The 14997-nt window shown below is 43.3% G+C and overlaps 2 protein-coding genes across 2 annotated transcripts in view; one reads left to right on the forward strand and one right to left on the reverse strand.

The window, feature by feature from the left end:
• Positions 1-1200: 1200 nt before the first annotated feature.
• On the reverse strand, positions 1201-11266 carry LOC143519583 (pituitary tumor-transforming gene 1 protein-interacting protein). Its single transcript, XM_077013178.1, has 7 exons — positions 10974-11266; positions 9362-9408; positions 9107-9215; positions 5538-5655; positions 4659-4724; positions 4105-4151; positions 1201-1696 (listed from the first exon to the last, which is right to left on the reverse strand). The coding sequence occupies exons 1-7, from the start codon at positions 11068-11070 to the stop codon at positions 1647-1649; spliced, it is 534 nt and encodes a 177-aa protein (XP_076869293.1). The 5' UTR covers positions 11071-11266; the 3' UTR covers positions 1201-1646.
• A 2397-nt stretch (positions 11267-13663) lies between these two features.
• LOC143519584 (sialoadhesin) overlaps positions 13664-14997 on the forward strand; it is a 6842-nt gene continuing 5508 nt past the window's right edge. Inside the window, exons 1-2 of the mRNA XM_077013179.1 lie at positions 13664-13837; positions 14738-14997. The exon at positions 14738-14997 is cut by the window's right edge and continues 112 nt beyond it. Of these exons, the coding sequence (XP_076869294.1) occupies positions 13768-13837; positions 14738-14997 (330 nt within the window). The 5' untranslated portion in view covers positions 13664-13767. The remainder of the gene's footprint in view (positions 13838-14737) is intronic.

The following is a 14997-nucleotide window of genomic DNA, read 5'->3' on the forward strand; positions in this document are numbered from 1 at the left end:
AGTGAATAGATTTGGTAGGATTTTGTGGTCATTGTGCCTTTGGCAATAGAAAAGCTGCGTTTACAGTAGGATGACTCTGTATCTGGACATTGTGACTGGGGAACCTTTAATGTGAAATACAGCGATCACCTGATTTACTTTGGCCAAAATTATTTACATGAGAGGTCAACTTAATCAAACATGCACACATTACCTCTCTTGAATAGATTGGACTAAACAGCAAAAAGACTGATGTGTTAAGACGATTTTTATTTAGATATTGCAGCCTTCTGGGACATTGTGACACTGGCCAATGGTTCAATAACAATTATCAAAGAAAATTGACTATAGCATTTTTTTTTTTGCTTCCTACATATTTTTATGTAGTAATTATTTATGTGAAACAAATGTTTGAACAGCAGGTTTTAAAAGGCTAAAGACTGTGGTTGCATGTTGGTTTTAGGTTTAAGGTTGGAATGGTTAGTGCTCTTGGACAGATTTGAGAGACACACACACAGACAGGGTTCCTTCTCTCTCTTGCTGACAGGAGGCTTTTCAGACTTCCATGTTAAAATGTTCTGCATCTGAGGGTTTCTCTTGGTGCACCAAAGGAATGTGTCTGATCAGCAACTCCATGACCAAGCTGGCTTGTGTTTATGGCTGGACTAGACTGTCAATAAAGTTTCTTTTCAAGATGTCATATTGCAAGATGGGAAAAATTATTCTGGGTGACCAATGATAGTAAAAATGTAACTTTGTCAAAATCTAGTACACCACACACACACACACACACACACACACACACACACACACACACACACAGTGGAGATTTTCTGGTATTTATACCTTAGATAGGATCCATTTCTAGTAATGAGTATTCTGACGAATCCCAAGTAAAAAAAATGTTTAAAGAAGAAGTAAAAACAAGAAACAAAAAGGGAACAGATTTTGGTTTGGAACGTCCCTCCTTACGTCTGGTTTGCTTGCCAACAGCAACATACATGAACCCAAACATACATGACTCCTACAGGAAGATGCCGCCATTGGCAGTATGGAAGGGAGTTAGTATGTAAGAATATAACATATGTGTTTGGGCACAGCTGTGCTAAAGGTGAAAGCAGGTAACACAGACACCAGCGGTGTGATGAGATGTTCACCCAGACATCACCACAGGAATGTGCTTATGTACCTTAGGAAAATGTGTTCTATTTAGTCAAGGGCTTGATTTCTTTAAAATTACTTTATTAGGAAACATTTCACAACAGGACAGTGCATAGCACAAGCAGCTAATCTGGTTAGTGACTTAAAACAACAGTTTCAAGATGTCTACAATTCACATTCTAAAGAAAAAAGTGTCAGAAAACAATCAGTTTTTTTTGGAGATCTTCAGAATGAGGTGCAGAAGTGCATTTCAGAGAACAGCTCAAATGACAGTTATGAGAACATGATGATAGTTATGATAACCTGTTGAGAAGGTGTCATGCATTAAGCCAATTGGACAGATATATAATCAGTGACACAGTTGGGGAATGACATCAACCAGCTAAGTATCAAACAGCTCTTCCCCAGCTAAAGCGATTGGTAAAAAATGCTGAAAAGTCACCAAGAAAGTTGACAGCCGGAGAGCTCCGCCCCCTCCAGCTGAGGACACACCCATCTGTTCTGCTTCAATCATTCTCAAACTTGCTGTATGGATGATCCGTGTCAGGAATGAGACCTGCGAGTAAGGAAAAGGGAGAATGATGTGACGCTTCGAGTTTGGGGAACCAGACTCTGGACCAGCTGGTGGGTCCGCTATGAAGATGGTCCTGTGTAAATCACAGGGGGGTGGAGGGTGTAGGAGTGTTGAGCATGTGTCTTTGGGCCGTCCTTGTGCGTGTGTGTGTGTCGTTGGACTGTCCTTCTGTGTGTGTGCGCCTGCATGAGCACTTCGGTGGACAAACATCGATACATTGGCAAGAGCAAAGAGAACAGAAGAGTTCTTCATCCATCAAACTGTCACACTATCTGTACAGAACCACTGAACACACACACACAAACCACAAGACGCAGCAACTGCACCCTGCACATGCTACTGCAGGACAGAGCAGAACAGACAAACGAACACACACACATACACAGTCTCTGCACTACCGATGCTAATCAGAACACCACCCAGCAAGAAACACATCCCCATCCAGACATTTTCCTCTCATAAAATCCCCTCTGCTGGCAGACGTGCAGACATATTATGATAACAGATGTGTTCTTCTATACACTCTCAATATCGTTACTCTCCCAACTAGACCAGCATAACAGACTAATGTCTCATAAAAACAACAAACATTGCACCACGAAACTCACGGTGGGCCAGTATGACTGAACTTGAACCTGTGTGTGTCTCAAATGTAAAGCAAGCAATGACACCAAAGTGTTTTATTCTATGGGCGACTATGTTTACGATGATTAAACTGTTTGGGAAGATAATGTGAACGGCCCCAGAGAGGCAGCACAGGGTTAAAGCTCCCAAAGGCAGACTGACATTCACGGGTCAACACCAGCACACCACAGCAGCACCACAAAACTGCTTCACCAACGTTTGCTTCCAGATCCCTGATGAGCAAGTCACCAGCAACGGTGCCAAGGAACACGTCCCTGAGGGAAAGAAGAACCGTAAAGAAGAACCTTCAGGAGAAGCCCAGTCTCGAGGGATTGCACCTCCTTCTGGTGCAGCTCTGCAGGAGAGCAAGGTTGGACCTGAGAACCTCTTGTGTTCTAATCTTCAGGGTGGATGCAGACTCAGACTTCTTTATCCAAGTAGACAACAGCAGTTTGACTGAATTCACATTTAGTTTATCGTTAGAGAGGCTTCTTGGAACATCTAGAAAACGGTGTAGTGACAACGTGCCCCAGATGAACAGACAACAACATCAGCCAATTAATCTTCACAGACATCAGATGATGTCGACGCCCACAGGTCGTCTGAGGGCACAACAGCATTCGAGCTTCAGTAGCTGCTGAAAAATGAAGACCAACTCATCATGAACAAATCTTTCACTGACCAGCGGGGGGTGGGGGTGTGTGTGTGTGTGTGTGTGTGTGCAGCACAGCTCACTGGACTGAGGTCAGCTGAGGGCTGACTGGAGGATCACAGCAACCTGCAGGTTCCAGGGTGCATGTGGCCCCATGGCGTGGGGAAGCTGCCTCCTCTTCTACCGCACTGCTGCTCCATGGCTTTGGTCGCCCCTCTTTCTCTCCTGTTTTCCCTCTCCCTCTCTCCCTCCCTCCCTCTCTCCCTCTCTCAGGGGAGGTCTTCCGTGGCCCCCGGAGGAGAGGGTCTCTCAGCTATGAAATACATTTGCATTTTCCCCGATGCCCTGCGGGGGGCAGTCTGGACCTGCCATCGGGCCTCAGTGGATCTATAAATCATCCAGCGCTTTGCCACCGCTAATTAGCTCTGAAGATTTATCATCCAGAAGGGGCCAGCTGGGTGTGCCGTGACCTGTTCACCCTGTTGGGATGTGGGTGGGTTTTTTTTCTCCTTTATTACGCTGTAAGGGAATCCAGAGATCATCCACATCTGAATCATCAGTGTCCATCCCCAACTATGGTAACACACACCTTACGGCAGCAATATCGGGACACGATGCGGTCAATATTAAACGTCCAACACTCAGCACTGTGACTACTACAGGAACATACGCTGCTGACTAAGAATAAATGTGTGTGTGTGTGTGTGTTTGTAAAGGACAAGAGCCCAGCAGAGAGACTCAGGAAGCATGTTACAAAGACCCGTTCACTCACACACACGTGAACACACACACGAACACACACACCTTGGTGCGAGTGTGTGTGTGGTTGGGGTTACTGTCTGAAAATGCACAGGCGGCATTATTGCAAATACAAGGGTTAAAGGTTAAAGGTCACTTCATTCATAACAGTGATGTCAGCAGACAAATCCATGTTATCGCCACCAATACTTGAATCGTTTTATTTCTTTTACAATAATTTCTTCAAAGGACATCTGGCTTATTTCTTTGTATTTCTGATTTGCATCATACATTTAATTCACATATAAAAAAAGGTATCAAACTGTATGGAACAAAGACGAAACACAGAACGAAACAATCTAAACGTGTTACTCACCATATTTCTTACGGATTTCATCATGTCTCGTCTTCCTCTCTGCCTTCCTGCAGCAGAAAAGAGATTAACACCAGGACTACATTAACACCAGGATTACATTAACACCACGATTACATTAACACCAGGACTACATTAACACCATGAATACATTAACACCATGAATACATTAACACCATGAATACATTAACACCAGGACTACATTAACACCATCACTCTGATGCGCTGCCTCCACTTGGGATCCAGACTCAACCTCCCTCTTTATCCCTCGTGTCTTTTTGCACAACACAGTTTGGACTGAAGTTGTTATACTTAAATCTTCTAACCTTAGTGTGAACCCTAGAAATTCAGAATGACAACTTTTCCCTTTTAACAGTTTTATTTGAACCTGTGTTGCCTTTTTCTGCGCCTATGTATGGCCAAAGACATGGTGCAGAAGCGGGGCAGGGCAGGGCCGTGCAGGGGCGGGGCGGGGGCGGGGCCGTGCAGGGGCGGGGCGGGGGCGGGGCTTTGATTCTGATGGTTCCAGGTGTTTGGGGTGTGTAAGGAGCCCTCACCTCTCATCTGAACGCTGCCTAATTTCCTCTCTCTTCCGAGCGTACTCCCCCTCATATGGGTCCAGCCTGTACGCGCACACACACACAAAAACATACACATATGCACAAGTGTGCACACACAAATGTCTTAAAGTACAAGATCTAACAAGGTAATTACACACTGCAAGAGTCAGCTGCCTTTGAGTAGACCTCATGCTGTTGACTATTAATGATGGTAAATCTGATTGGTCAGCAGTGTCAGTACATCACAAACGCCACACGAGTGCAGACACCCTCCGACACACACACACACACCTAATCCCATGTACAACCCCTCCTATACCCCAAAAGAAAAACACTTATGCAGGCATTTAAATGACCTTCCAATGTCCTTCAAACACTCTACACACAAATGTCTAATTAAAGAAGCCTCTAATACACTAAATGTCATCAGATGACAATTAGATGTTGAGCAGTTCTGAGGAAAAACACTAAAAGATCACAGCATCTTTCTAATTAACACATGAGAGGTTCACAGAAGCCTCGGCACGTGTTATTGCTACAGTGGCTTAAAAGAGGCCAACCGCGTACACACACACGCACGCACGCGCGCACACACACACACACACACACACACACGCATACACACACACCTCCAAGCTTGTATGAAGATGAAAATGAAAGAGTCCGATACAGTTCAGGAGATATACTATATAGATATACTAGACTCTACTAGATATACTAGATGTACCTGAGTCTAAACGCCAAAAAACAAACCGACGCCACAAACCAAAAGGGATGGAGATCAGGTGGATACACACAGACACCGCTGTGTGTGTGTTTATGTGTGTGTATATATGTGTGTGTGTTTATATGTGTGTGTGTGTGTGTGTGTAATACCGTGATGAGTGTCTAGTGCGTCCACAGCGGTAACAGCAGCAACAGCAGCACACTGTGATGGCCAGTAGCAGAACTCCACACACAACCGCCATCGCGATGATCAGGGCCTCGAAATTCACTGTCACACACAGGATCAACACAAGGTTACACACACATTACCCACACAGTAACCTCACACACACACGGATCACTGTTTCTGTAGTCAACCAAAATAAAGTTTCCGTTTAAAAATCTGCACTGATGTCATGGCGAAAAACTACATTTGTGAGAATGTATGAGAGTAATGCTGCCACCTGCTGTCTCTTTAGTGAAAACAGTTGCTCATAGTGTTAACAGATACATTTATATTCATCTCTGGAATGATGACAGACGTTTCTCAGATGACACTGTCATACTCCAGAGGAGGTGTGATGCAGCCTGTAATGAGGCCTGTCACTGGTGCGGTTCGGATGCCCCGACTGTCAGAGTCTGATCACAGTCATCCAGCTCAGCCTCACTGAGGACTGCAGGCCCAGTGGGTAACTGGGAGTTATTGGTCATTGCTCCTCTGACCGAGGAAAATGCAGAGCATATTTAGACTTTGTTGCCAATAAATGTCTGATTTAAACAGTCTTCCTGTTCTTTCAAAGTTCTTTCTTTTTCTCAACTAGATATAGAGCGAAGAGTAAAGTTCTTGATTCCAGCACCAGAATAACCTGCACAGTGTCTCAGAACTGTAGTCATTTTCCTTTGAACACATTTGAAAACAACAACAATAAAACTTTTTTTGGCAACAGTGAAGTTAGTTTTGATCTGAGGCCTGATGTGTTAGGATGTAGGGGGTTCTAGAGTGACTGTGGGGAAATATTTCCTATTGTCCTTTTATATTTGGTTTTATAGTTTATGGTTTTATATGGGCAGCACGGTGGCTTGGTGGTTAGCACGTTTGCCTCTCAGCACTGGGGTCTTGGGTTCAAGTCCCTATCTGAGTGGAGTTTCCATGTTCTCCCTGTGTTTGCGTGGGTTTCCTCCGGGATCTTCGGTTTCCTCCCACAGTCCAAAGACATGGAGGTTAGGTAAATTGGCTGTCCCAGACAAATTCTCCCTGAGTGTGTGTCTGTGTCTCTCTCTGTTCAATAAAAAAAACAAGTTGTTTTCTGAGAGTGTGTGCTTGTATGCCCAGTGGTGGATGGTGCTCTGCCACTAGGGTCTGTCCTCTCTCCCCTTCCTGCACCCCATTCAGTCCCCAGGGGGCTGTGGATCCCGGTAGAGAGTACGCTGTGCGCAATTGGCTGCCGCTTCTCGCCGGTGTGTGATTGGTTGTCTGTGACTTAGCGGTGTTAACAATTGTAAAGCGCCTTGAGTATCCTGATTCATTCATTATATCATTTACTCTTCTTTGTGCTACTTAGAGTTGGTCCAAAGCTGCATGACCATTATGACCATCTGAGATCTCAGCATGCTACAAAATGGCGGTTCAGCCCGTGTTCTTTACAGGTGTGGTACCTTCTCTCTTATGAACAAGAGTGACATGTGAACCATCACATCTGCATGTAAAGTGTTGGGGTTCTGTTTATAATTTTCTACATTTTCCGAACTGATTATCCATTTACCTTTGGAACTTTATAATATACTGAGATTTCAATTAATTTTCTTCAAAAAAGTCATATCAATAAAATCTTATATAAACTGTATTTCCTTTGGAATATATGCATCAACATATATGCATCAACACAGAGGGTACGGTTAAAAGGGTACGGTTGTTTTTCCTGAGACCGAGTCAGATTAGCAAGAGCAGCCGATCCGACACACATATCCTCTGTCTGTCCTGACACGGTTTGGGCTTATAGTTGCTTTCTGTTCCTTTTCTGATCTTTAGCTCAAATGCAGATACAAATCCCACTATGACATGCACTGTGGTCAGCTGGTAATGAAACTAATTTGTTTGCAGCAGTGATGGTCAACTGCTGGTCTTGAACCCCCGGCCAGACCATAACTTCACTGGAGTAACTTCACTGCAGTAACTTCACTGGAGTGCCATGGTTCTCCACAAACAGCTCCTAGCGCATGGGTTAAAGCAAGAAATTTTCATTTGACTGAAAATTTTTCCTGGCAAAAGACAATGCCAGCAATTACTGAAAATGTGGTGTAGTTGGGACACGGCCTCTTTTGCCTAATTCCACATATTAAACACATTTACAAAGTATACTTATCTATCTGGGGGTCCTCTTCCAGAAAATTATTTAAAGATCAAGTCAAATTTAGTGAATCCTGGTGAGTTTTAAAAGGTATGACGGAGATAAAAAAAAAAAAAACTATGAGAAACTATGTTCACAACTGTTCACACTGTCTTCTAACTGCTTCCAAGTAAACTAACTTGACTTCTATACTGTTTTGGTGATCTCATGCTCAATAAGGTACTTCATTAGACTGTAAAAGACAACAGTTCTGTATCAGTAACAATTTACTGTCTCATTTGGGCATGTTGCTCATTCTTTTTATAAAGACTTCAGAACTGGGGAGTTTTCAGGATTACGCGAATAATGTCCTGTACGCAGTTATCCTATCCTGACGCTGTCCTCCTCGGTCCCAAGCCGCATAACCGTGTATTCTTCCGCCGCGCACACCAAACACCAAGTTCCGTTTAGACGCACGGATCAACGTTAAACTTAATTAAGTTAAATATTTATACATATACTCGAAATGATTCGAAATAATTCGCTTTTAATCACATTATTTAATGGTGGTTTATTTCCAAAACGCCCAATCTTAACGTCTTCACGTTCTCTCATGTTTCGTCCTGGAATTACAAGAGGCTCGTATTTGTTAACGTAAAGAGAACTGTTCAGTCAGACAGATATTTGTTGTGAAACTAAGTAGTTACAATTTCAAGCATTTCAAGTAGGCTACTTAGCCTAAATTCCAGCACTTTTCACACGTGAAACACAAAGCAACATTAAAATTCATCAGGTAAACGTTCATTCCCCTGTTTTGCGGGGTATTTCTTTATACTACCAAAGAATGACGCGCCAAATAGCCTCCAGAGTTCGCGCAGGTTTGCGGGAGGTTAATGGAGTCGCGCGCTACGGTCAGGCAGGAGGGGGAGGTCACTTTTCTAGTTATGTCCGAAAATCAGAAGGTGCACCCGCAAGTCAATCAAACGACACCTCCGTCATCCATCCAGCGCTGATGAGCGCCAGTAAGAATCATATTTCGACCACAAAACAGATAGCACACGCGTGTGTGGTTTATTATGATTTGACGGATTTTTTCCCCCCAAAAATCAAATGACGGAAATCCGTCGTAGTGACGGAGAACTTTAACCCATGTCCTAGCGTAAGCTGAAGAGCTACAGCTGCAGATTATGCAGCACGCCCAGGACAGAAAGACACTTTGATCTTTGTCCAGTGAGAAGGTGATGTCCCCCAACTGTCCCCTAACTGCATGCACATAACAAATGCACAATTTGAACCTGAACCTTGTAGTTGTGAACTCTGTGGCAATGTTTTTATTTTTGGTGTCATTGTATTATTTCTAAGATTTTACTAGACTATGGGAGTCGAGAGTGTGGGTTGTGTGGATCTACTTACCCCAGCACACACCCCAACGGGCCTGAGAGAGCTTGCACACAGAAGATGGTGGGATGACGTAAGACACTGGATAATCCATGCAGGTAGCATTGGTCTGGCACCACAGACACTAGCAAATAAAACAACACATTAAACCATCTGGCAGTACAATAAAAGACAACAAAGAATTATGGGTAGAAACATGTCATACTTTATTGGTTCCTTCTGCTCTAAATCATTATGGTACACAGCAGGACCGTGTACTGAGTGACTTACCGTCACGTTGGCGAGACACGCATCACAGGTCGTGAGAGACATGCAGGCTGCGTAGGAGACACAGCGCAATGTTACAGACGAAGCCCACAAACCTCACATCAAAACTAAAGTGACAGTTCATAAAGAACAAAGGCACGCAACATCACGGCAAAGTAAACGTTGGCTGAACTCTTCAGTTGATAATTAACATAGTTCAATATATATATTATATATATACTGCTCAAAAAAAATAAAGGGAACACTAAAATAACACATCCTAGATCTCAATTAATAAAAATCTTTGAAATCAGTTGAAAATCTCTCATTTCTACCTGTTGTCTGTTCCATTTGCACAAGAGCAGATAAAATTGATTCACAATCAGTGTTGCTTCCTATCTGAACACGAAGTGTGGATGACTTGGAGTTACATTGTGTTGTTTAAGTGTTCCCTTTATTTTTTTGAGCAGTGTATATAGATATCTACCTACCCACCTATCTATCTATCTACCTACCCACCTATACCCACCCATCTATCTACCTACCCACCTATACACACCCATCTATCTATCTATCTATCTATCTATCTATCTACCTACCCACCTATACCCACCCATCTATCTACCCACCCACCTATACCCACCCATCTATCTACCCACCCACCTATACCCACCCATCTATCTACCCACCCACCTATACCCACCCATCTATCTATCTACCTACCTACCCACCCACCCACCTATACCCACCCATCTATCTATCTACCTACCCACCTATACCCACCCATCTATCTATCTACCTACCCACCTATACCCACCCATCTATCTATCTACCTACCCACCTATACCCACCCATCTATCTATCTACCTACCCACCTATACCCACCCATCTATCTATCTATCTATCTACCTACCCACCTATACCCACCCATCTATCTATCTATCTATCTACCTACCCACCTATACCCACCCATCTATCTATCTACCTACCCACCTATACCCACCCATCTATCTATCTATCTACCTACCCACCTATACCCACCCATCTATCTATCTATCTACCTACCCACCTATACCCACCCATCTATCTATCTATCTACCTACCCACCTATACCCACCCATCTATCTATCTATCTACCTACCCACCTATACCCACCCATCTATCTATCTATCTACCTACCCACCTATACCCACCCATCTATCTATCTATCTATCTACCCACCTATACCCACCCATCTATCTATCTATCTATCTACCCACCTATACCCACCCATCTATCTATCTATCTACCTACCCACCTATACCCACCCATCTATCTATCTATCTACCCACCTATACCCACCCATCTATCTATCTATCTACCCACCTATACCCACCCATCTATCTATCTATCTACCCACCTATACCCACCCATCTATCTATCTACCCACCCACCCACCTACCTACCTACCCACCTACCTACGCAAAAACACAACAGCCCACTTTGATTTCACTTCCTGCTTTTGCTGTGCAGCGTTATCTAGTTATGATCCACCAAGACTACATAATATAATCTACGCCACAAATTAGTCGATTATTCAATTTTCTGTGGTGGGATTTCCCACCCAAACAGGGTGAGATGAGCAGTTTGAACTCACGGTGAGGAGGAGAAGGAGGAAGAGTGGTGCTCGCCGCCACCGTAACGACGACACACAGCAGCACACACAGACAGCCGGGGCTCGCGACGGTCTCCATCGTCACACCGGTGAACAGGCGGATCCGGTGAAACACGGTGTGAATACAGTTGAGTTGCGTTAGCCCGCCGGATATGTAACTGTACACTTTAGAGGAGAAACCAGCTAGCTAACCTAGCTAAGTTCGTTTACTGGCTGGGTAGGATCAGCCAAAGCGCAAGTGAAGGAACAAACATGGCCGATTTATGCGTCACGCAGATTTCCTTTCTAATTTCAAAATAAAAGTGTTGCGTTTTGTGTTAGCGGCAGCTAAATAAACCACACTTTGAATGAAAAGTTTGGTCGCTCTCATTTTTTTAACTGCAGCAATGTTTTATTTTTTATGGAATGAGATTAGTATAGAACGGCTAAAGTTGTTTATCTGTGTCACACCTGAGACATAGATAATAATAAGAATTATTATTATTATTATAACAATAATAATACAAACCCTTTGCCTTGGTCATCACCTGCTTGGCTCTCCGCACACCCACACCACACACACACACACGTGCGCACAGACATACACCCACACAGACACTCACCCGCACAGACACACACCTACACACAGACACACACCTACACAGACACACACTCACACAGACACACACTCACACAATTGAAATCTGTATACATAAAGATTAACTAGTAAAATAGTGGGCCTACAGCGTTTGGGTATAGTAAAAGCAACTGTATGATACCTACATGTTAAATACATGTTAAATCATGTTAAATACTCCAGCCATGACAAAGACGAGGCTATAGACCTGAATCTTCTTCTGCCAGGCTGAGTTCACTATGGAGGTCACGGGCAGGTCAGAGTTCAACATATTCGGCTGTATTTTGCTGAGCAGGTCAAATGTGCTCAACGTGCTTCTGTTTCTTGCCTTCCTTACGCTGTAGTGCTGCACAGAACTAACAGATGTGCCTAGTGCCTCTAAACTGCCTGAGGGCCTGCAAACTAAAGGCAAGATGGAGGTACTTCCAAAAGGACGTTCAGGGTGGGGGCCTGGGGGGAGGGGCCTGGAAAGGGACCTGGGGGAGGGGTCTGGGTGCGTGAGATAATGGAGAGAGATGGAGACACAGCCTAATGTCAGAACCTCCTGTATTACTGTATCATTCAGTTCTCCTTCTGGATAGAGCCTCTTCCATGAAGTGATACCTCAGTGCAGAGGGGCTAATAGGCAAAGTACATTCACACTGTGCTAAGAAACTCATACGCTGCTTTTTCCTCATTCTGTGAACAATTAAGAGCTTTAACAAATTAATATCTGAATAACAAGCAGAACAAAATAACATAAAAGAACATAAAATTCTTCTTTAAGGTTAGAGTTAGGTCAGGTTAGAGTAAAGGCCCATTATCCACTAATAGAGGATTGGCTAAAATACACCAAACAGCGCACCCTGGTGGTGGTGTGTACTCACTGCTACAGCGATCTCTCATTTTTGATGTTTGTGGGTTAGTGTTATTTTGTTTTATTTTTGTTGTCCAGTTTGCCTCCCCATGATAATCCTCATGCCTTCAGCTAATCTTCTTTTTTAAAATAGATAAATATTTTAGTATTTTTGTAATAAATGCTTATATAAGAATTATAATAATACTAATTATTATAATAATTTATATAATTCTAGTTTTTTGTTTGTGTGTTTATTTAATACAAGTTGTGTATGTTTAATAAAAATGCAAATAAAAAATGTAGTAAGAAAAAAATTTAACTGACAAATGCCCAGTGGTGGCTGGTGCTCTGTCACTAGGGTCTGTCCTCTCTCCCCTTCCTACACCCCATTCAGTCCCCCAGGGGGTGTGAATCCCGGTAGAGAGTACACTGTGTGTGATTGGCTGTTGCTTCTCGCCAGTGTGTGATTGGTTGTGTAAGACTTGTACCTGTGTTAAAGTTGTAAAGCGACCTTGAGTGTCTTGAAAGGCACTATATAACTTGAACATTCATTCATTCATTCATTCATTCAAGTGAGCATTTGTCTTATTAGCAATAGGGTCAATGAAAATAATATTGAATGCTTGTGACTTTGAATTGCACTACATATAAAGAAACAATAAAATTATCTTTTGATAATGAAACATTTGCATGGTCGGAGAGCTGCTGTCATATATTGGAGTAGCGAGGAGGACGAGGAGATGAATCACGGCTCTGATTCACTCATGCTCACATGCAGTGGGCATCAGCACTTTAAGACGCTCAGTGGCTCAGTCAGCTTAAAATCCTTTGGAAAACATTGGTATCAACAGCACAATAATGCTGGGGCAAGATTACCTTTCTGTCTATTGCACCTGATCCATATGGACCTGGTTCAGTTCAGATGAATGTCATATAAAATGCAGACATATTGATCAGTGGTTTTTGCTGTAGTTATTCGTCTGTGTGTGACAAAGTTGTCTGTTATTAGTTTACTTGAATTAAATGTCATATACCTAAATGGTAATGTGTCAGTATTCAAAGTTTTTGACTGTGGTGTGATAGTAGTTGACGGTGTTCACTTTACTCGATGTCTGAAGAACGTTGGAGGTGGAGGGTGTTGGTGGAAGATGTGTGTGAATCAGGCAGAGGAAGCAGGCATGTTTTTTAATGGAGTTCCTCTTTACCACATAGTGTGGAAGGATCCTCTATTCCTGCTCTACTGTGATTGACCACCACAGTCTGGCAGTCCAGCTGTGTCCCTCCAGACTGCAGACACGTCCAGCTGTGTCCAGACTGCAGACATGTCCAACTGTGTCCAGACTGCAGGCATGTCTCTCAGGTCCACCGTACTCATCTCTGTCATCATGTTTTGTAAGTCTGTGTTCCTTTCCTTTCTTTCTTATTACATAAAACTGGACAGATGGACGATCACTCTATGCCACTCTAAAGAATATAAGTTGTAGTTGTAGTCCACTGTACTGTAACTGGAAGGTGAGTGCATATATATATAATCTTATACAGGAGACAGAAGACATCCTGGTCAAATTATATAAATGACCATTCAGATCACCAACATAACTGGCACAGAAGGATCAGTTTTCATCACCCGTCGTTCATCCTCATCACCACAGTTACTTCAGATGTAATCCATTTTATTTTGGAGAAACCAGGAGAACACTCTGTTCTATCTGTTTGATGAACACCTTTGGATATCAGGATTAAGGTCATTTTCAGTGTCAAGGCATTTTAATACTAATGGACATCATATTAATGACATATGTGTTTACATAATTATTGCAATAGCTTATGCTATTGTTGCTATGGCAGAAATAAAATTAGGAATCTCAAAGAAAAAGACCTGATCTCCATTACTGGAATTTCAGACCCCCATGAATGAATGTGATGATTTAAATATAAATTTTTTCATATATAAACTGGTTCTCCGAAACTCTGTGTATTTCATGTGTGCATTTTGTGTGTATTAATTTTGTTCAGTAATATTTGTTTACAGACCAACACAGTCTTCTGTTTAGCTTGTGGAGTTTTTAATGTTTGAGGTGCAGAAGTTTTAGTCTCTTGCACTTCCACTAGTTCCTGTTTTACTGGTGTTGTGAAATCCCCCCGTGGGAGTCACTGTGTCTGACGCATTGCTGATCTGCTGAGATTTCCATTTCTCATCCATGAGCCTCCCAGATCTGCTGAAGCGTGGTGTCATACTTCCCACCTCGTCTCCCTGCGTGTGTGAGCCTTGCTGTTTGTGTGTGTCTCCAGTCCAGAGAGGGGCACCTGCCCTCATGCCCTCTGCCCCAGACAGAGTGTCTGCCCAGCTGGGCTCCTGTGCCCTCCTGCCCTGCTCCTTCGAACCACACTCCACCACGGGGCAGGTGGACATCAGGCTGAGATACCGCTCCTCCTTCATGAGCCTAAGGAGCGTGGCCTTCAGCAGTGACGCAGGAGAGCTGCAGAGGAGTGTGCAGAAGCACTTCGCAGGGCGTGTGGCTCTGGTCGGGACCCTGACTGAGGGAGACTGT

Source organism: Brachyhypopomus gauderio, chromosome 7 (genome assembly GCF_052324685.1).
Source record: "Brachyhypopomus gauderio isolate BG-103 chromosome 7, BGAUD_0.2, whole genome shotgun sequence".
NCBI lineage: Eukaryota > Metazoa > Chordata > Actinopteri > Gymnotiformes > Hypopomidae > Brachyhypopomus > Brachyhypopomus gauderio.

Bases quoted from the DNA above. Each gene is read 5' to 3' on its own strand.
- LOC143519583 (XM_077013178.1), bottom strand. From the start codon at position 11,070: ATGGAGACCGTCGCGAGCCCCGGCTGTCTGTGTGTGCTGCTGTGTGTC. The intron at 9,216-9,361 runs GTAAGTCACTCA...TTTATTTGCTAG, and splicing joins CGTGTCTCGCCAACGTGACG to TGTCTGTGGTGCCAGACCAA. The intron at 5,656-9,106 runs GTAAGTAGATCC...TGTGTGTGACAG, and splicing joins CCGTTGGGGTGTGTGCTGGG to TGAATTTCGAGGCCCTGATC.